Source organism: Eulemur rufifrons, chromosome 15 (genome assembly GCF_041146395.1).
Source record: "Eulemur rufifrons isolate Redbay chromosome 15, OSU_ERuf_1, whole genome shotgun sequence".
Lineage (NCBI taxonomy): Eukaryota > Metazoa > Chordata > Mammalia > Primates > Lemuridae > Eulemur > Eulemur rufifrons.
In genome coordinates this window covers 31,440,709-31,463,806 of record NC_090997.1, presented here as the reverse complement: position 1 = coordinate 31,463,806, position 23,098 = coordinate 31,440,709, and the positions used below count along the sequence as shown (strand labels likewise).

Sequence of the window (23,098 nt, the reverse complement as noted above, 5' to 3'; positions counted from 1 at the left end):
CTTTGGTTTCTCATTTGTAAAATGGAGTTATGTACTTATTTTTATTATGGGAATTAAATGAAATAATGTGTGCAGTGCCCTGCCTTTTGATGTAAACAGCTCAAAAAATTGCAGCTGCTATTGTTACAGTTCTCTATATAGAATTTTTCAACTTCCTAAATACTACCATGAAACTGAAGGAAGGAGATTGGTTTTGTTTGAAGATAATTATAAAAATAAGCATCTAATTAGAATAAGTTAGTGGCTTATTAAAACAGCATTTATATATAATATCAAACACATTTCTAGGTATATAGTCTAATGTTCATTAAATACTTGAATAAACTCTTTCCTGACAGAGAGGTATGCTTTGAGCTTGTACAACTAATTAGCTTGGGTAACTTATAGATCCATTAGGTTTTTTTTGTTTGTTTGTTTTTGTTTTTTTCCCCCAGAATATTACAGGGGTATTAATGCTTTGGTTACATGAATTGTTTTTGTTCAGTTTGAGTCAAGTTATAAGTGTGCCCATCACCCGGATAGTGTGCAATGTATAAAAAATGGTGAACTGATACCTTTTGTAACAACCTGTATGGAACTGGAGACCATTCTTCCAGATGACATATTGCAAGAATTGAGAAACAAACACCACATGTACTCACCATTAAATTGGAACTAATTGATCAACACTCGTGCACATATGGTAGATCCATTAGGTTTTAAATGTAACTTGAGATATTATCATATATACTTATTTTTATTTAGAAAGTTATAAATTCATGTTTATAATATTGAATATGTTTTAGATTTTTTATAGTAGTAAATATATATATCATAAAATTTATGATTGTAACTACTTTTAGGTGTACATTCAATGACATTAAGTACATTCACAATGTTGTACAGCTACCACCGCTATCCATTTCTTGATCTTTTTCAAACAGAAACAATGTATCTGTTAAACAATAATTCCCCATTCCCTGGTAGAAATTATAACAAAATAAACTAACACACCTCACTTAGAAATTAACCTTATATGCAGCAATTCTTGAGTTGAAAGGAAAGGGAAAATAAAAATTACAGCATTTCTAAATTATTTCTAAATTAATAATGGAAACATTAGAAACTATGGGATACATTAAAAAAAGAGTGATCAGATAAATTGATAGCCTGAAACACACTTATCAATAAAAATGGAAGTCCAAACAGATATAAGTCCAAGCACTAAATTCCAAGCCCAAAAAGATAGCAAAAGGACAAAAGAAACCAAAAGAAAGCACAAGAAATAAAATAAAGATAAAAGCAGAAAATAACGAGGTCAGGAGAGGAAAAAGACAATTACAGTCATCCTTCCATATCCAGAGGTTCGGCATCAGTGGATTCAACAAACCGTGGATTTTGGGCTGGGCGCGGTGGCTCATGCCTGTAATCCTAGCACTCTGGGAGGCCGAGGTGGGCGGATCGTTTGAGCTCAGGAGTTCGAGACCAGCCTGAGCAAGAGCGAGACCCCATCTCTACTAAAAATAGAAAGAAATTATATGGACAGCTAAAAATATATATAGAAAAAATTAGCCGGGCATGGTGGTGCATGCCTGTAGTCCCAGCTACTCGGGAGGCTGAGACAGGAGGATCGCTTGAGCTCAGGAGTTTGAGGTTGCTGTGAGCTAGGCTGACACCATGGCACTCACTCCAGCCTGGGCAACAGAGTGAGACTCTGTCTCAAAAAAAAAAAAAAAACAAAAAAAAAACCATGGATTGAAAATACAGTATTAATTTAGTACTACTAATAATTTATGTTTTAATTAATAGACCACTAGCTAACTTCATCAAAAAGAACCAGGGCTGCTTGGAGAAGTGGCTGATTCTAGGACTGTGGGTGGGAAAATACATGATAAGCTTGGAACATCTTATGCCAGAAAACAAGAAGTGCTCAGAGAATAGTGAGGGCATAATAAAAGGAATCAGCTTGTAGGGGTTCCTACTGCCTAAATCTGTGACCAGTTAACTATCAAAATAATGATAGTAATAGATGATAACTCATTGAATAAAATAAGAATCTATGAATCTATATTGATGTAAATAAATATATAAATGGTAGAGAAGGGAAAGCTCTTCCCTATGGTAGAATTCCAACAGATAAATATAGGAGAAATGACAGAATTAGAAGATCAACATTCGGCAAGGACTACATATTGTTTCTGGCAAGAGGTGTCAGTGGATACTAAAATTAGAAAGTAAAAGTTTGGTTAGAACAGGATTTTGCATATTCTCAAAGTATCTCGCTACAAAACATACTAATTGCAAGGGGAAAATAGTAATTTTACAGTGAAGAGACCTTCCTGAAACCAGGTTAACTGCATGATCCAAGTTAAGCTCATCAGTAACGGGGCAAATAAATGTGACTGTGCCACCTGATATAATGCATTCAGAGGGACTTAATAACCAGAATGGCTTCTCTGTCATTTCTTCCAAAACATAATTGAATATAATCATGAGAAAATAGACAATGCAAATTGAAGAACATTCTACAAAATGACTGCCCTTGACTCTTCAAAATGTGACAAAGCAATTAGAATTTGTTCAATACTATCGGATAGTAAAGAGACATAAGCAGTGTGTGATCCTAGATAGTATTTTGGATTAGAAAAATATTTTTTCTTCTATAAAGGACATTAGTGGAACAATTGAAATTAGACTATTGCCTTTGTATTTTATAATAATGTTGATCAATATTAATTTCCTGAACTGTGATTATGTGAAAGATATCTTTGTTTTTAAGACGTAGGTAAGTATTTTATCTGTAACTTAAATAGTTCAGTTACATATAAAAAGAGAAAATGGTAAAGCAAGGTAAAATGTTAACATTTGAAGAATCTGGGTAAAGGATGTACTAGAATTCTTTGTACTGTTTTTGCATATGTCTAATATTACATCAAAATTAAAAATATTTAAAGTCTTAACTTTTATTAGGTCTCCCCTACCCTACCTCCCAGAATTTTGACTCTATTCTTACCTATCTTCTTTCTTCAATGTCAAGTTTTATAAAAATCTTTTTCATCAAGATAATATTGAACTACATAAATTGCTTCTAATAGATAATAGGGAAAATTATAACCATGATCAAGATCTAAGTGATATTACATTGACAAATCAAAATGAGAATGTTTGCAACTTTCAACAAATGGTGTGACAATTGGATATCTATATGCAAAAATGTGAATCTAGGCATAGACCTTACACCTTTCATGAAAATTAACTCAAAATAGATTTTACATCTAACTGTAAAATACAGAACTATAAAAGTTCCAGAAAACAACAGAAGAAAAATCTACATGACTTTAGGTTTGGCAGTGAGTTTTGAAATGCAACACCAAAAGCACTATGCTTGAAAGAAAAAACTTAAGTTGGACTTTATTAATATTAAAAACTTCTGCTCTGTGAAAGACACTGTTAAGAGAATGATAAGACAAGCAACAGATTGGGAGAAAGTATTTGCAGAAGGCGTATCTGATAAAGGACTTGTCTGCGAAATATACAAAGAATTCTTAAAACTCATCAATAAAAAAACAAGCAATCTAATTAAAAAATAGACCGAAAGTTCTAAAGAGACACTCTATAAAAGAAAATACACAGATGGCAAATAAGCGTACGAAAGATACTCAACATTATATGTCATTAGGAATTGCAAGTTAAAACAATAATGAGATACCACTTCACATCTATTAGAATGGCTAAACTTTCAAAAGAAAATCTGACAGTACCAAATGCTAGCAAAGATATAAAGCAACAGGAACTCATTCATTGCTTATCGGAATGCAAAATAGTACTGCCATTTTGGAAGACAATTTGGCATTTTCTTACAAAGCTAAACATAGTCATTCTGCAGGATCTGGAAATTGTAGTCCTAGCTATTTACTCAATTGGGTTGAAAAGTTATGTCCACACAAAAACTTGTACATGGATGTTTATAGCAGCTTTATGTATAATTTCTAAAATTTGGAAGCAACAAAGATGTCTTTTAGTAAATGGATGGATAAATAAGCTGTTCTACATCTATACAATGTGCTATTATTCAGTGATTAAATGAGCTATCAATTTATAAATAGAACTAGAGGAAATCTTAAATATATATTGCTAAGCAAAAGAAGCCAGTCTGGAAAGTTGACATACTATATGATTCCAACAGTATGATATTCTGGAAAAGGAAAAACTATAGAAACAATAAAAAGGTCAGTGGCTGTCAGGAGTTTGGGGTGAGGTAGGGTAGGATAAATAAGATTTTAAGCCAGTGAAACTATTCTGTATGATTCCCTACTGGTGAATACATGACATTACCATTTTTGAAAACTCATACAACTGTACAATACAAAGAATGAACCTGAATGTAAACTGTGGACTTTATTTAATGCATCAGTATTGTTTTATCAGTTGTCACAAATGTTCCACACTAATGCAAGATGTTAATGATAGAGGAAACTGTGTAGGGAAGAAGGATATATAAGAACTTCTATAACTGTTGCCTTAATTTTTCTGTAAACCTAAAAATGTTCTAAAAAATAAAGTCTATGAAATTTTTAAAAATCTTTTTTTTTAGTTACACTGTTGCTTCTGATAATCACATAGTGAAAACAATCAGTGTCCATCAGTAGGAGAGTGGCTTAATGAATTGTTGCCACAGTATTAAAAATAGGGTAGTGTACAGCCACTAACCTGAATGGAAACTGTGTGTATTTCTATAAAAAGAAATCAAATCTTGAACAAACATTTAAAGTTTTGATTAAGATGTGTTGTATTTTAATTAAAACTAATGTCCAGGTTGCAAATGTTGTGTATGGTGGATACTCACACCCAGATCAGCGTTATACCACTACTGGAGGGATTCATAGGAAACTATTAATGGTAGTTACCGCTGACAAGTTCAACTGGGAACTAATGGTTAGAAATGCAACTTACCTTTTAATATTTTTAGCCAAGCTTTGTTCTCAATTTTAAATTCTAGTTGTTTTTAAATGTGCCCTTCTACCCTTGACAGTGTACTTTTTTCTGTATTGAGGCCTGTACCCCAACTTCTGACATTTCCTGTCTCCCTTGCATCCCCTTTGTTTATTCAAGCTTGCCTTACCATTTCACATGTATGTTTGTCTATATACTTTCTCACCAGATTATTGAAATCCAACCAAACTGTTTTCTGTCTCTCTTGTTTTTTTTCTACTTATGCATTTAACAGATTATGTTCAGTATATTTGTCTTAGCTTGGGCTGCTACAAAAGAAAAATTCCATAGACAAGGTGGCTTAAACAACAGACATTTATTTCTCACAGTTCTGGAAGCTGGAAAGTTTAAGATCAAGTTGCTGGCAGATTTAGTTCTTGGGGAGCTCCCTCTTCCTGGCATGCACATTGCTGCTGCCTTGCTGTGTCTATGTGGCTGAGAGCAAGTGAGCTCTGGTATCTCTGCTTCTTATAAGGATACTAATTCCATCATCAAGACCTCATCATCGTAACTTCATCTAATCTAATTACCTCCCAAAGGCCCCATCTCCAAAAGCATCACATTGGGAGTTAGGGCTTCAACATAAGAATTTTGAAGGGGCCACAAACATTCAATTTGTGACAATAATATAGGTTCAAAATTCCTTAGCCAAAATCCTTGGGTCAAATATAAAATTTGGAATTTTTTACTTTTTAGAATAGGTATGTAAAATATATATTAAATAACACCCCCTGAATGGTCCAGAGTATTAGCCCTCATATCTTCTTTCAAACACATTAATAATTCTGCAGTGAATATATGAATATTCATAGTAAGTGGGTTAAATACTTTAAAAAGCCTCATGTTAGTTTAAGCCAGATTTAATCAAGAAATGAGTTTAGAATTTGATTTTTAGAACATTTTAGATTTCAGAATTATGAATAAGTGGTTATGGATCTATATAACCTTTTTTTTTTTTCATTGAGATGTAACTCCCATACCAGAAAATTCACCCTTTTAAAGTGTACAATGGAGTGGTTTTTAGTATATTCACAAGGTTGTACAACTATTACTATCTAATTCCAGAACATTTTCTTTACTTCAGAAAGAAGCCTCATACCCATTGACAGTCTGCCCCATTCCCCCAGTCCCTGGCAACCACTAATATTTCTATCTCTATTGAGTTGCCTATTCTGGACATTTCATATAAATGGAGTCATTCAATATGTGGTATTTTCAGCTGGTCTCAGTGGCTCATGCCTGTAATCTTAGCACTCTGGGAGGCCAAGGCAGAAAGATTGCTTGAGGTCAGGAGTTTGAGACCAGCCTGAGAAAGAGTGAGACCCTGTCTCTACTAAAAATAGAAAAATTAGCCGGGCATTGTGGTGCACCTATAATCCCAGCTACTCGGGAGGCTGAGGCAGGAGGACCCTTGAGCCCAATAGTTTTGAGGTTGCAGTGAGTTATAATGATACCACTCCACTCTACCTGGGGAGAAAAGAAAACATGAAAAAAAATATGGTATTTTGTGTCTGGCTTCTTTCCCTTAGTATAAATGGTTTTAAAGATTGATTCATTATGTACATTTAGCATTACTTCATTTTTATGGCAGAATAATATTCCATTGTATGGATAATACCAAATTTTGTTTAGTCATTCATCAGTTGATGGGCATTTGGGTTGTTTTTATAATACTTTTTAATATTATGAATAATGCTGCTGTGAACACTTGTATACAAGTTTTTGTGTGGATATGTTTTCAGTTCTGTTTGATATATATCAAAGACTGGAATTGCTGGGTCATATGGTAACTCAACTTTTTGAGAAATTGTCAAGCTGTTTTCCAAACCATCTGCACATTTTACATTCACACTAGAACTGTATGAGGGTTCTAATTTCTCCATATCCTCATTAACACTTGTTGATTTTTTGTTTGTTTGTTTATAGACAAGCTAGCCTGTAGACATCCTAGTGAGTATGAAGTGATATCTCATTGCGGGTTTGATTTACATTTCCCTAATGAGATACTGAGCATCTTTTCAGGTGCTTATTGGCCATTTATATATTTTCTTTAAAGAAATGTCCACTCAAATCCTTTGTCCATTTTTAAATTGGGCTGTCTTTTTATTATTGAACTACAGGAGTTTTTATATTCATGAAACAAATATTTTCTCCCACTCGATTGGTTCTTTTTCACTTTCTCCATAGTATCCTTTGAAGCAAAAATGTTTTTAATTTTGATGAAGTTTAATTTATCCATTTTTCTTTTGTTGCTTGTGCTTTAGGTTTAGGTGTCTTATCTAGAAAATCATACTTAATCCCAAGGTCTTGAATAGTTATAACTATGTTTTCTATTAAGGGTTTTATAGTTTTAGTTCTTACATTTAGGTCTTTGATCCATTTTAAATTAATTTTTGAATATGGTATGAGGTAGAGATCCAACTTCTTTTTCATGTGGATAGCTACTTGTTCCAGCACCATTTGTTGATAAGGCTTTCTTTCCCCATTGAATTTTCTTGTAATCTTTATCAGAAATCAATGGACTATATATGTATGGTTTTATTTCTGGTCTCAATCCTGTTTCATTGAGCTACATGACTATTTTATAATGCCAGTACTGTATAGTCTCAATTACTGTAGCTTTGTAGTAAGTTTTGAAATTGATAAGTGGGAGTCCTCTGACTGTATTTTTTTTTCAAGATTGTTTTGATTATTCTTGGCCTTTTGCATTTCCATATAAATTTTAGGATCAGCTTGCTAATTTCTGCAAAGAAGTCAATTGGGAATTTGATAGAAATTGCATTGAATTTGTAGATTTAGTTTTGTCATCTTGAAACTATTAAGTCTGATTCATGAACATGGATATCTATTTATTCAAGTCTTATTTCTTTCAACTATATTTTAAAGTTTTCTGTGTACAGATCTGGTATCTCTTTGGTTAAATGTATTTATTCATTTTGATGCTATTGCAAATGGAATTGTTTTCTTAATTTTATCTTGGACTGTTCATTTTAGTGGATAGAATGTAATTGATTTTGTGTATTGATCTTGTATCCTGCAATCTTGCTGAATTCATGTATTTTCTCTAATTGTTTTATTGTAGTATTTTTGGGATTTTCTATATGTAAGATGATATCATGTGGAAATAGATATATAGTGGCTTTTTTTTTTTTTTTTTTTTGGTCTGTGCAATGTGGATACCTTTTCTTTCTTGCTTGCTTAAGTGCCCTGGCTAGATCTAGATCCTCTATTACAGTGTTTAATAGTACTAACAAGATTGGACATCCTTTGCCTTGTTTCTGATCTTACTGGGAAAACTTTTAGTTTTTCATCATTACACATGGTATTAACTGTGGAAGCTTTGTAGATGCCCTTTAACAGGTTGAGGAATTTCCCATCTATTTCTAGTTTTAGTATTTTTATCATTAAAGTGTCTTAGCTTTGTTCAATTTTTTATTCCTGTCATCTATTAAGATGACCATGTGATTCTGTTGTTGTTGTTCTTTGTTCTTTAATATGGTTTATTGTATTGATTGATTTTCATGTTTGACCAAGCTTGCTTTTCTGGGATAACTCCCACTTGCTCATGGTGTGTAATTTTTTTTACATGTTGCTTGATTTATTGTTCCTTGATTTATTGCTAGTATTTTGTTTAGGACTCAAGCAGGTATTTTCATCCAGGATAAAGGGATGTTGATCTGTCATTTTCTTTTCTTGTGATGTGTTTGTCTGGTTTTGGTATCAGGGTGATACTTGTCTCACAGAGTGAGTTCAGAAGTATTCCTTTCTCCTCTTTTTTTTTTTCTTAAGTTTGCAAAGGATTCTTGCTAATTCTTCTTTAAACCTGTGGTGAAATTCACTAGTAAAGCCATCTTGTCCTGTAGTTTCATTGTGGGAAGTTTTTTGATAACAATTCAGTCCCTTTACTCAGTGTAGGTCTCTCCAGACTTATTTTCTTCTTGAGTCAGTTTTGATGGTATGAGTCTTTCTAAGAATGTCTATCTCATCAAGCTTTATCTAATTTCCTCTGCCACTTTCTCAGGTTTCCATGGTTTCTGATGGAAAATAAGGATCACTTTTACATCAGTCTCTTCCCTCTTGCTGCTTTCAAAATCTCGCTTTGGATTTTCTTTTTCTTTTCAATTTTGATGTGCACAGGTGTGGGTATCTTTGAGTTTATTCTACTGGAAGTTTATTGAGTTTCTCAGATATGCAGATTAATGCTTTTCATCAAATTTTGAAAGTTTTTGGCCAATATTTTTTCAAATATTCTTTCTGTCTCTTCACTTTCTCTTTCTTGGACTCCCATTATGCTTATGTTGGTATGCTTTATGGTGTCTCACTTGTCTCTGAGGCTCTGATCACTTTTCTTCATTGTTTCTTCTTTCTGTTACTCAGATTGGATCATCTCAATTGATTTATCTGAAAGTTTACTAACTTTTCTTCTGCTTTCTCAAATCTGTTGTTCAGTCCTTCTAATGAATGTTTTATTTTAATTATTGTATTTTTATCTTTAGAATCTTAATTAACTTTTTAAATAATTTTATCTCTTTATTGGTATTCTCTACTTGATGAGACATCATTCTCATAATTTTCTTTATTTCTTTAGATACAGCTTTTTTCTTTGAACATATTTAAAGTAGCAAATTTTAAGTTTTTGTCTAGTAAGTCCAATGTCTGGGCTTCCTCAATTGCCTATTAATTGGGTTTTTTCCCTCTCTATATTGGCCATACTTTCTCATTTCAACACTCAGGCAGGCACTTCACAACTCAGCCTTGGCCTTCACTTCCTGTTTGTGTAGAGCCTCAGGGTCAGCCCTATTTGAGAGTTTAAGCCTTTTCATATCTTTCCTCATCATGCACACAGCCCTGCGCATGCACAGGACCTTTCTAGATTCCCAGGAATATGTTAGAAATTTTCAAAGCCCCTATGAACATCTCATTCCCTAGGTTTCTTTTCTTTTCTTTTTTATTTTTCCTGTTAAGGTTTTTGGTTAATTTATTTTTGTCTGTTGTCCACTGGCTCTGTGGTCATGAAGTTCGTTGATTACTTGTAAATTTTTTTTGACAAATACTCCTGGAAAATGGCTTTTTGTACTGTGTTAGCTCCAATTAAGGTCAAATATAGACAGCCTTGCAAGTGTGATCTTCCACAGAATCACCAGGCAGGTCAAATAATGACCATTCTCTAGGAATGAGACTTTCAAAGAGCTCAGCCCCTTTTTGCTCCGTTAGGTGACTGTTAGTGTTAGGCTGCTGACTTTTACAGGCTATTTTTCAAGGGTACCACAGCACTAGAGAGGAGATACAGGACTAGAGCAGGTTAAAATGTCACAGTGCTTTTTGTTCTTACTGAGATTTAGCCACTTTTCTTGAATAAATACTCCTGGATTGCTAAATGCTCTAGGTCAATTTCCAAAGTGTTGAAAAAGTTGATTTTGACCATTTGTGCCAGTTTTCTTAATGCTTTTATGAGGAGAAAATTTTCAGAAGTTTTACTCTGCTGTTTTCACTGATGTCACCTTTATATTTTAACTTTTATTTCAAAATTGACATCATAGCCAAAGTATAACATATAGCATTTAGGTCAACTCAATGTACTCATCACTGACATTGTAAGTACTAATTTAAGTTCTTATATTTAAATTGTATAGTTTTTTTTGGTCTCTATAAAATGTTTATCTTTTTTACATTTATTCTGTGTTCTGGTAAGTCACTGATTAAACAGTCTAACTCTGGGTCATTCATTCCAACAGATTTGGAAGATAGCTAAGGATATTTTTTAACTTTTTTTTTTTTTTCCCAAAATGAACATCAAGGGAAGGGAATCTTAACCTCAAGTGCTATTTCTACGTATGTTCCTCTACTACTAATTGGCATCTGGCAGTTATACTGCCTCATGCTACAAGCTATTTATTGCTAACAAGCTATTAGGAAGGAATATGTTTCACTTGTGGATCCACAGTATGATATTGCCTTCCAGTTAGTCACCTAGGTATCAATATAGGTGCCTGAATCTAGTAGAATAATAATGTGTAACTCCTTTATGCCCTCTACTAATGAACGTTTGTTACTATAAAGGAATCACTTTAAAGTTTTTTAGCAATGAAACTCTTTTTAAATTATGGATTGTCATGTGAAACCCAGTATGAAAAATAGATACATGCAGTGTTACTCTGTTTCGAGAGATGACTGTAGGCTTCGTAGTCCCTTCTTGTTGCCAACTCTCTTCTTCCCTATGATCTCCAAAGGTACTTTGTCAGAACTGAGGAACTTTCCAGACCACAGGTCTAAAATTACTTCCAAAAATCATCTTTATATGCTAAGTAGGTTGTGCTGTAATTTTTACTTCTTTTATCTCCTCAGTATTCTAAAATTTACTTCAGCAATCATGTGAAATGAGATGAAAAATCTCCCTAACATTCATGATTTTATTCATCTATTTTTACCAATTTCAGTCAAATAAGGAGCCCAAAACACTTAACTGGGCTCAGTAGGACTCCCCTTTTTGCTTTGGCCATGCCAACTCTTTAGCCTAATTGTCCCTGGAACTTGGGGAAGAAAGGGGAAAAAAGAGCCTAGGTTTTTGCTAACATAGATTAAACTTCTTTTATATTATGAAACTATTCATTAGAGACCCAGTTCTAATATTTTTCTTCCTCTTTTTCTACCATCCCTAATACAAAGTTCATACAGTAGGAAGAAATGTGTTCCACTATTTATAATGCTTAACACATTTTTCCACAGAAACATTGATTTACATGACAGTTTTTTCAGTGCTATTTGTACTTTGTTTCAGGAATTGTATCACTTGTATAGACTTTTCTGGGTTGTGATATAATTTAACACACACATACTCTATGTGTGTGTGTGTGTGTGTGTACACACACGTGAGAGAGAGAGATTGATTCTATGAGAAAATGTTCCAAATTCCCTATTTTAACTAACAAGGTAATATAACCCAATGAGTTTCATGGTTTTGTTTTGTGTGTATGTGTGGTAGTCTTAATGTACTTTTTAGTTAATGTTAAAGTTTATATTTGAGTGCAATAGAATAAAAACCTTGTATTTAATCTAACAAAGTTTCATTTGTTTCCTTATTAGTGAAGACTTTTCACATGCTTTGTCTTTTTTGTGTACATGTTCCCAAGTAGTCTCATAATGAAAATTCAGGTACAAATATGAAATGTATCTAAATGTATACTAACTTAAAATGCATATTCGATCATTTTAGTGAAATCATTGTCATATTCTAGCAACTCATACTGAATGTAATGGTTTTGTGCTTTTAATACCAACTTTTAGAGCTATATTTTAATGAATGTATTTTTGCTTTTAGATCATTTGGGGAATATTTTTCATCTTAGTTGCATTGCTGTTTGTAATTTCTCTCTTCTTGTCAAAGTAAGTATAATATACACATTTTCTAAATCACTTATATAAATCCTGTAAGATTATACATTTTTGGTGTTAGATTCCATTAGTGTAGCCTATTCATCTTAAGTAGCTATTTCACTTGAAGTGTTCTACTGTAGCATTAACTCAAAGAATAGCTAACAAGGCCAGTAATAGACAGTATTTCTTTATTCTCTATCAATTGAATAATACCTGTGAGATATTTAAGTGAGGTTTAATTTGTTATCCATGGTTTTCTTTGAATCAAATGAATTTGCATGCTTAAGTTATGACATTCTTTCTAAATTAAAGCTTTGATGATATAACATAAATTTCACTCTTTATAAATTTTTTGTTTTAGTTTAGATAAAGCTCTTCATTCAGCTGGAATAGATTCTGGTTTCATAATTTTTGGAGCTAACCTGAGTAATCCACTGAATATGCTTTTGCCTTTACTACAGACAGTAAGTAAAATATCAGTCATTTTATACTCTAGCAAATATTCTGTTCCACATAAAATTATTATGCTGTGCCCTTTGCTAATTTAACTTTTTATTTTTTTATTTTTTTTTTTTTTGAGACAGAGTCTCACTCTGTTGCCCAGGCTAGAGTGAGTGCCATGGCGTCAGCCTAGCTCACAGCAACCTCAAACTCCTGAGCTCAAGCGATCCTCCTGTCTCAGCCTCCCGAGTAGCTGGGACTACAGGCATGCACCACCATGCCCGGCTAATTTTTTCTATATATATTTTTAGCTGTCCATATAATTTCTTTCTATTTTTAGTAGAGATGGGGTCTCGCTCTTGCTCAGGCTGGTCTCGAACTCCTGAGCTCAAACGATCCACCCACCTCGGCCTCCCAGAGTGCTAGGATTACAGGCGTGAGCCACCGCGCCCGGCCTAACTTTTTATTTAAATATAATTTCTACTTTGACATGTTGCTTTAAAAGCTACTATATTGATATATTGCTGGATTTTTACACATAATTTGGTTTGGGATACCTTATATAAAGTGAACTTTTTCAATTAATTTTTGTTTTTAATTTTTAATAAAGTTTTTTTACATATAAATGTAATTTTTAGTTTGTTTTAGGATTTTTTTTTAGATTAATGGTACCAAATATTAAATGATTTGGTAATAGTTTGGTACTAATTTGTTTTTTTTGCATTTTTTTTGTTTGTTTGTTTTTGGTACTATCATAGTAGCCTAATCTAAATCGTGGTTATTTTTAACATAGGCCAAATATGAATAATGTTTTCAAGTAATGTTATGTAACTTCTAGAGCCCTTATAATTTGTATGTTAAATTTAATTTCATCTTTTTTTTAGGTTTTTCCTCTTGATTATATTCTTATAACAATTATTATTATGTACTTTATTTTTACTTCAATGGCGGGAATTCGAAATATTGGCATATGGTTCTTTTGGATTAGAGTAAGTATACATTACAATATAATTTGATTTTTTTCTCATCATTCAATGAATAATCACCATTATTGCAAATTATGTTAGATTTAGAATATAGAAATTATGAATATCTTTATACCAAATGTGAGGGAAATGTTAGCTTTTTCTCACTTCATGTGAGCATAAAAGTGCTTTGTCTAGATCAGTGGTTCTTTAAACAGGAGCTGTGTGGTCCTCCAGTAAAACATTTGACAATATCTAGAGATATTTTTAGTTGTTCTAAGTAGGAGGTGCTACTGGCATCTAGTGGATATGGGCAAGAGGTGCTGCAAAACATCCTATAGTGTACAGAGCAAAGATTTATCCAGCCTAAAATGTCAGTAGTGCCGTGGTTAAGAAACCCTGGCTCAGAAGTTAAAAAATTTTCCTTAGTGTTTGGCTGCATGGAAACACAGTGGATACACTGAAGCTCAAAAGATGGTCCTCCCTATTAGGAGTTAAAGATTACTGTATGATTGGTTATTTTCTTCTTATGCTCATTTTGAGATACAAATTTCAAAGTGAAGCTGTATCAGATAAACACTACTTCGAGCCATGAGTAAAAGAAACCCCAGTTAAATAGTGGCTTGAACTAATGTAAGACTTCTTGCTATGGGAAAAAAAAAATCTAGTATTGCTTCAGTAGCTAAAATGTGTCAGTTCCAAGATCTCTACAGTATTTCTCTCATGATTGTAGTCTAGCTGCTGCAGCTTCATTTATCCTGCCATGTTCTGTAAGGAAAATGGTAGGTAGAAGGAAGGGGTATACACCTATATCAGTAAAGCAAGACTTTTCCAGAAATCCCTAGCAGACTTCTGCTTTCCTTTTAATGTTTAATATTTTATCTCATGGCCACTACTAGCTGTGAGGAAACCTGGGAAATGTAAATTTTTAAGTGATCTTATTATCATCACATCTAGAATTGAAGTCTATTATTCTGAAGTGTGCTACAATATAGTCAAAGCATGCTCTGCTGTTGAAATGAAACACATTACCTGGTTCCTTGTATTTCAGTTATCCTATGTTTTAATTTTTCTTTAGATACATGTGAAAACATCTGTAGTCAGATTATCATAAATTATCATAAACTGAATTTTATAGCAGAATATATGAGAATGTCATGAGTATTTCATAGAAATGGATTTATAAACGTGACCTATCTGTTCTTATGCAGTATTATTATATAAAACCATAAATATATTACTAATAGTTGTAGTTTAAACTCATACTTCTAAGCTTTAGATAAAACTAGAGTAGTTCACAATTAGCTCTATGAACTTCTAACAGATGCTATTACACAATAAGTTTAAAATGTTTGCCTGAAAACAGACCATGTGAATACTAATGTATTCCCTAGGTCCTGAGTTTAATCTGTCATTTATATGATCCTTTGGATCTAGACGCTTTGCCATTATTTTAATAATAAACATAAAGCTAAATCTAAAAGCTGTACAGAGAAATAATTATCTTTATCAATCATATAATTTTTTGGAATGATTAAGAATTTTCAGTATTTGGGAAAAAAGAGATGGTTGATTGAAATGTGCAAATCATTCCCTATAACGCAAGAGCAGGACTTAATTTTTTACAAATGAAATATATTGCTGAAATTTTGTCACTGTCTTTTTTCTTTCCAGTTATATAAAATCAGAAGAGGTAGAACTAGGCCCCAAGCGCTCTTATTTCTCTGCATGATACTTCTACTTATTGTCCTTCACACTAGCTACATGATTTACAGTCTTGCTCCCCAATATGTTATGTATGGAAGCCAAAATTACTTAATAGAGGTAAGTATTTTAAACTTGATTATTTTGACTTTTTAAAGATAGTGATACTTAAAAGCAAATTTTAATTGTGATGGCTGGCATAAAATATTAGCTCATCGGTTTAAATTTAATGTTGCTAAAACTGATTTTTCATTCCATATTTGAGTATATTGATACTTGTTTCACACTGTTGTTTTTTAAAATAACACATGGAATTTCATTATATTAATATAATGATACCTCCTTAAATGAAACCCATGGTGCTAAGCTTCTAAGCTTTATCTTAGCACTGTATTAGAATTCATAATATTTCCTCTAAAGTAATGTTTTAGGTAATTTTAATAATATGGTTCCCAAAAAACTTTTAGTGAGCACAGTATGCCTATTAGCTGTGAATCCCACAGGAGAGGCTTTATAAATATTTGTGGATCACTGGGCTTTTAACATAACAAGTATCCGTATATCTGTTCTATTGATTTCTTGATAATGTTGATCTCTCAAAAGCCAGCTGTGGATTTTAGTTTTAATAGGACAGTAAGTTTGAATTTTCTGGCAATTTAAAATATTTTGACTGTATCTGATTCAACATTTATTTTGTTTGTTTCCTTTTCCTAAAATACTTCTTGCTCTACTTCTTAACAATTCAAGTCATATCCATGTTTCAGGGCCTCATTTGAGCATTGCTTTAATGAAGTCTTTCTTTATTAATTCACTCACCTAGATCACTCCTTTTGTATCCTGTTCTTCCTCCAGTTTGTCTTTAACATATAATTTGAAACAAAAATCTAACAAACATATCAAACCCGCTAAATGTTAAAAAGCTAGTTCATTGAAAAATATTAAGTAAGTAATAAAGTTGGTGGAACAAATAAGGTGCAGATCATGATGAAGGTACATGAATGACCTGAGTTTGGGAAACATTATACTGGAAGATCACCGGAACCGTATTTCTCACTTCTTACACCTTTTTATTCTCTTTCTGCCTCATCCCCTGCACCTAGCTCATGAGGTCATGCTTGTTAAACATTCTTCTATAAATGAATAATGGAAGATAATGCTTTTGCATGGCCAAAAGCTATTTCTTGCTTATTCTACGATCTAAAAATAAGTACTCTTTTTCTTTTTGGATGTCATATTTGGACTTGAAATGGGATTTGTATGTTCTGGGAAGAAACCCTAAAAGGATTGTTGCTAAAAGCCCTGATGTTAAATTTACCATAATTCTTTTCTTCTAATTTCAACTTTGCATAGAATTTACCTTTTAGAATATTAGATAGATGTAGTTAATACAAAACAGTGTAAAGTTTATAATGTGATTACAAATGTATTTATTAATGTAATGTTTACATTTTAACTATATTTTCTTCTTTCAGAGCAATATAACTTCTGATGACCGTAAAGGCAATTCAACCCTTCCTGTGCCAAAGAGATGTGATGCAGATGCTCCTGAAGGTAAAGCAACTTTTTTCAATTATCTTAGAGTTTATAACTCAGTATGAAAAGAATTATCTCGTATTGTTATGTTAATCATTTGATGTATTTGTTTTAATATGTACTAACAAAGAAACTTTTAGCAAGTAGAAGTTGCAAAATCTCTTCAATAGAATTTCTTGGTGATGGAATGATTTCCATTAGCGAAAGAACTATTACATGTTAGTTACTTAGGAAGTAACAAAAGGTGGTTATTATTTATCACATTTGCTAGTATAGTGAGAAGTCACTCTTAAATGATTTTTTTTCTTAAAAAATTCAAGAGAGTTTGGAGGAATCTACAATTTTTAGTACTGAGACCAGAAATACCTATAACCTAGAATATCTTTTAATCCATCCAAGTCTAGTCACTTAGGTTAATAATAACACTGTTAATTATGATAGCAATTAACTTTTAAGAACACACAGTTGTGTTCCAGGCACTGTGTTAAGTATTTTATGAGTATTCTGACAAAATTCTGTGATTCTGTGCTCTTAACCTCTGTGTATTTTTAGAGAATCATTTTTTTTTTCTATTTTCTGTGAGTTGTTAAGGTGATTTTTTTTCGTTGAATATTATAGTATTCAATTGTGATTAAGGATTCCTGATTCATTCTTTCAAAATTTGCAAAAATTTTTTCTACACTTGCCTTCAAAATGCTTTTAATTTCATGGTAATGTGTCAAATACAGTCTATTTCTTCATAAATCATTCATGGATACCATTATGAAAAATAAATTCTGAGTTTGTAGCAGGATCAACTGTATAATATGATCCAGTAATGGGAATAGGTAAAGAGTACAGAGATAACCCAGAGGATAAAGCAATTAACTCTGTCTGGTGGGAGTGCCATTGTGGAATAGTAGTCCAAAAGAAAGGTTTAAGAAAAGATATACCAGAGCCGCATTTCAAGGTTAAAGAAGAGTTTATCTGGTATATCCATCAAGGGCAGTCCGTTCTAGACAGAGGAACAAAATGCACAAACAAAATTATCTTAATTTGTGTAAGAGAGTTTAAAACTCTTAATTTGTTCAAGAGAGTTTAAAACATTATTGTTTTATTTTTTAAATTATAGGGGCGGGAGTTTGAGGGAGGGAGGAAATGAGATCACAGATTTAGAATCAGAACATAAAAGGTTTTGGAAAGTGGCTAAAGAGCCAGTGAAGAGTTTTCAGCAAGAAAGTAGAGGTTATAATTTGTTTTATTTTCAGTTAAGTCAATTATAATATTTATATAAGGAATGGATTTGAGAAATTGAGATCAGGGCATGGAAATCACTTAGGGAAGGAGGCACTATCTAGAGTGATCCAAGAGAAGTAGTAAAAATCTGAACTAAATACTAGTCATGAGGGTGTGAAATGATCAAAGAAATTAAGGGAATAAATTGAAAGAATTTCTGATTGCTCAAATTTAGGTCAGTGGTAAGGGAAACAGAAGATTCTAGAATGGCCCTCTAGTTACTGAGCAGTTTGATTAATTTTAGTATCACCAGTTGAGATAAAAAATACATACTAATATTAGAGAGAAATGTAAGAAATGATTAGTTGACTTGAGATGTCTCAAAAATGTTCAGGTGGAGATCTCTAAGCATTTGGATATGCAGTTGGCCCTCCATATCTGTGGTTTCTTTATCCATGGAGTCAACTAACTTTGGATTGAATATATGCAGGGAAAAAATAAAAAACAACAATACAACAATAAAAATAACACAAATAAAAAAGCAATGCAGTATAACAACTATTTACATAATATTTGCATTGTGTTAGGTATTATAAGTTATCCAAAGATGATTTAAAGTATATGGGAGGACGTTGTATACGTTATATGCAAATGCTATGCCATTTTATATAAGGAACTTGAACATCTGCAGGATTTGGTGTCCACCAGAGTCCTAAAACCAGTCTCCCACAGGTACTGAGGGACCATTGTATATGTATGGTATATCTCCAAGGGTAGTGAGTGAAAATATCGAGACTAGAACTAAGGATAATCATTATCTAAGGCCAGGCAGATAAAGAAGGTAGGAGGAAGAAGAATGAAAAAAGGTGAGAAAAATTTTAATGATGGAGATAAAAACTAATTGCATTGAATAAAAAGGAGTATGAAGTGTAGTGACTGAGTTTATATTAGTCTTTATAGAAATTCTTAACAGAGACTGAGAGATTAGAGAGAAACTGAAAAAGATATGTAGGGTTAAGAAATTTATTTTTTATTTTTATGTTTTATTTTTATAAATTAGGAAGAGACAGACCTTCAAGGATAGTAGGGTAGAACTAGTGGAGAGGTTGAAGAAAAATGTCAGAAAAGATGAATGATGGAACAATATCATTCAGTTTTGGAAGATACGATATTAAGAATATCCAAGACAAAATGTTTTAGAAAGAATGAGGGATACCTCTTTTTCTGGATTGCAAGGAAAAAAGCAAGGATATGGGCTCATATAGTAATTTTTTACTATCTGAGGATGGGCAGAAAGTGGAATTTCTATATGATTGTGTCAATTTGCTGTTAAGTATAAATTCCCATCATCCACTGAGAATTAAGTGGGCTATGGGTTAGACAGTTGAAGAAAGTAGCAAAAGTTATTGATAGTCCATGAAGGGGAATAGAAAAGGGACTGAAGCTAAGTTAATGATAGGTAAATATGTCAAGAGATAGAGATGAAATCATCAATTTGTATTTTTGTTGAACAAATCTGCACAACTGGTTAATTGTTCTCCATCAGTACTTAGGTTGTTTGGGGAAGATATGGATTGAAGGACTGAAGTAGAATTGGAGATTTAAGGATGGAAAGCAAAGGAAAGTTGAGAATTAAAGAATACAGTGACCAACCACAGACTCTAGGACCCATACAGAAATAAAGGGGGAGACTAAAACTGAGAGAAAGGAGAAAAATCAAGAGATGAGATGGAGAAACAAATATGGTGGGGATGACTTTATTTGCCTGTAGAAATAATAGTAAAATCTTGTTAGTATAAATAAATCCCACTTATTAATGATTTTCCAATTCTACTTTACTAATGACTTTAGTCTCAGATTTTTCACTTTGAAATGTATAAGCACATCACAAGTAGCGTTGATAGTTGAAGTACTTTGGGTTGTCATTTTAGCCAGATGAAAATAGAGTGAAAAATTAGTGTTAAATTGGTTTGTCATTTTTTTTAAGCTAGGGGACAATGACTTTGAAGATTTAGAATACATCGTTCCTGAAATCATCACAGTCGTAATAAAACCTTAGCAGAAAAACAAATAAAAACAAACTGAAGTTTCAAAATTATGTTGCACTGGTAAAGGGGGCTTTAAAATGCCCCTATATTGCTGAACTGAGTGAATTTATATATTATAGATCAGTAAGCTTTAGTGAAATGATGCATTTTAACTTTTCCATGAATCACATTCTGCATTTTCTTTTTCAGTCTAATTTACAGTGGTTAAAATTATTCCATTGGACTACTGGATATTTTTCTCAAATAGTTCAGTTGACTCATCTTTTGAAATGTTATTTTGCAGTACAAAACATACCCTTTGAGTTTATGGGTTTTATTTATCTTTCCCAACTTTTTTTTTTTTTTTTTTTTTTTTGGTTCTATAGCCCATCTCTAAACATTAAATTTGCCTGTGCATACTTGAAAGAGGATTTTAGAAATAGGATAATTGGATTTGGCATGGCAGCATAGTTTTTCAAGAGGAAACTTTAAATAATGATAGCAAAAGATGAAGCAGATTAGAGCATGAGATTAGACACACAAAGATAGGGATGGCATATGTGGTGAAAGATTGGTGTAACAGTATTCATTTAACTGGAAACTAGGAAATCTCAGCATGTGGAGGAAGAAAATCACTATTTGTGACATTTTGGTGGGAACATTTGACTAAAGTAGATGATACCATAATATAAATAGCCTTTAAGGCACTTGATGACACCTTTGCTTATGTGTCAGTTATAAGTAACAGAATTTTAAAGAATGACTTTTAGATTTAGAAACAAAAATTACAATTTACGATGTTACATTTCAAATTATTTTTGAGAAAAGATAGCCTCCCTGAGGAGATGTTAAAGCACCAATTTCTAAAAATACATATATTGATCTCCTGTCAGTATTAAGCACATTTAGAGACTTTTTGAAGTAATATTTTATATATTAATATATATAGGGTAGTTTGACATTTATTAAACATATAGAAAATATTGCTGAAACCCTAGTTGTAAGTGTTTATAATGTTCAGGATTTAAAAGAGAGTCATTCATCTAAAAATAGTTTAAGTGCTTTGTGTTTAAAATAATCTGTTAAAGAATAGAATGATTTAGCAGTAATCTTTTAAAGAACGCACCTGTCTTACTATTTTTATAAAATTCTCTTAAAACTATGATATTGCTTAATTTATCCTGACAGGTAATGCATAGTTCATGTTCAAAATGAGTCAACTGAGCAAATTAGAAGTAAAGTTTTAATGCTGTTACTGCAAAAGAGCATTTCTATTTCTATTTTTATATTCTTTAATTGCTTTAATTTAATAAGCATTAACACATAGACAATTTATGTGTAAATGTGAATAAAATAATTTAAAATAATTATTAAAACTATAAATTGGAAACTATAAATATTTGAGTCAAAATAGAAAGGTGAAAGTCCAGTGTGCCTTAATGGAAGAATACAAAAGACATTGTCAGTACTGGGTTAGATTTTGGGAAAGAGAAAGTGTCAGAGAAAACACTTACACAATCCTTACCTTCAAAAAGCATACAGCCTAATGGAGCTGGATGTGAAAATAAATAATTGTGATAGAAGGAAAAATAAAGGGCAAGCTATAATGAAATTATAAACAAAATGCTGTGAAAAGGCAGAAGGGGATAATGATTTTTACTGCCTCAGGGGGCAGTATAACATTTCAGTTGGGCCCAAAAGAGTAAGTTAAATCTAAATGAACAAACCAAAAATAATGTGAGGATATTCTAAGAAGAGAAAAAAAGTTTATTATAAATATGGGGGGGAATGGATGTAGAAAAAAAGACATAAATGTATTTGATATGGCAAGAACACTGGAATACAGCAAGGGATAAAGCAAGATAATATGTTCTCAAATGATCATTTTTAAAAATCCATTAAGTCAGTCTTATTTATGTTGTCCTACTTAATTATTTTATCTTTTCTGGAAATAAACTTGTGTTGTCTTATTTGGATGTTAAAGTAACTGGAAATGGAATGATCTCTATAAACAAAACTTGATTTTTGTGAGTTAATTCTAATTAAGTATAATAGCTAACATAACACATAGAGAGGGAGCTTTAAAAAGTAACCATAGATTTTATCTTGAGGATATGATGTTATCAGGACAAGTGCTTAAGATGACTCAAGTTAGGAAATGCTAAAATAGCAATTGATCTATTAAACCAAACTATGTGAATTACAAACAACTGAGCAGATGAAATTAAAAGCTAAACCAAGCCTGTAATTATCTATAGGAAGTACAAAGGGAAAAAGTGAAAATTATTTTGAATAACTACTAATAATGTTAGAATAAAATTAATAAAGTAAAACGTGTATTGATACTTTCCTTAAAAAATAGTTTAATATCCCTCTTCTTTGCAGATGCAAAAACTAGGGCCCCAAGAATAAGAGTTAAAAGTTGTATAGATAGTTATGAGATTTAGTATTCTAATGCAAGTGTCTGTATTCCAAGTCTCTCTTTTTCAACATTTAACATTTTTGTGTTTTGTTTGAGAGAGAAAAAAATGTAACACTATTGCATCATCTGTCCTTTAAATTTTAAAAATGTGTTATTACTTCTTTTTAAACATGATATAATAGAAATGGTTCCTTGAAGCCACAAGGGAATCAAAGTAATAGACAATATAAAGAAAAAACAGAGATCAAAAGGCTAAACCTAGGTTATTGGAGGAGACATAAGAGTTTGGAAAAGGAGAGATACTGTAGCATTACAAATTGAAGAAGAAAGTATCATGTCCATAGGTCAGCAGTGTTGATGCTGTAGAGAGAGACTGAGCAACTACCAAATCTTAAAACTTTGAGAATGCAGTTTTTAAATAGGATAGTATGGACTCAAGTAGTAAA

At 32.2% G+C, this 23,098-nt stretch overlaps 1 protein-coding gene across 1 annotated transcript in view; it reads left to right on the top strand.

The window, feature by feature from the left end:
- Window positions 1–23,098, top strand: part of LMBRD1 (LMBR1 domain containing 1) — a 106,699-nt gene that overhangs the window by 60,616 nt on the left and 22,985 nt on the right. Inside the window, exons 10-14 of the mRNA XM_069487961.1 lie at window positions 12,290–12,354; window positions 12,707–12,809; window positions 13,671–13,775; window positions 15,426–15,575; window positions 16,928–17,006. Of these exons, the coding sequence (XP_069344062.1) occupies window positions 12,290–12,354; window positions 12,707–12,809; window positions 13,671–13,775; window positions 15,426–15,575; window positions 16,928–17,006 (502 nt within the window). The remainder of the gene's footprint in view (window positions 1–12,289; window positions 12,355–12,706; window positions 12,810–13,670; window positions 13,776–15,425; window positions 15,576–16,927; window positions 17,007–23,098) is intronic.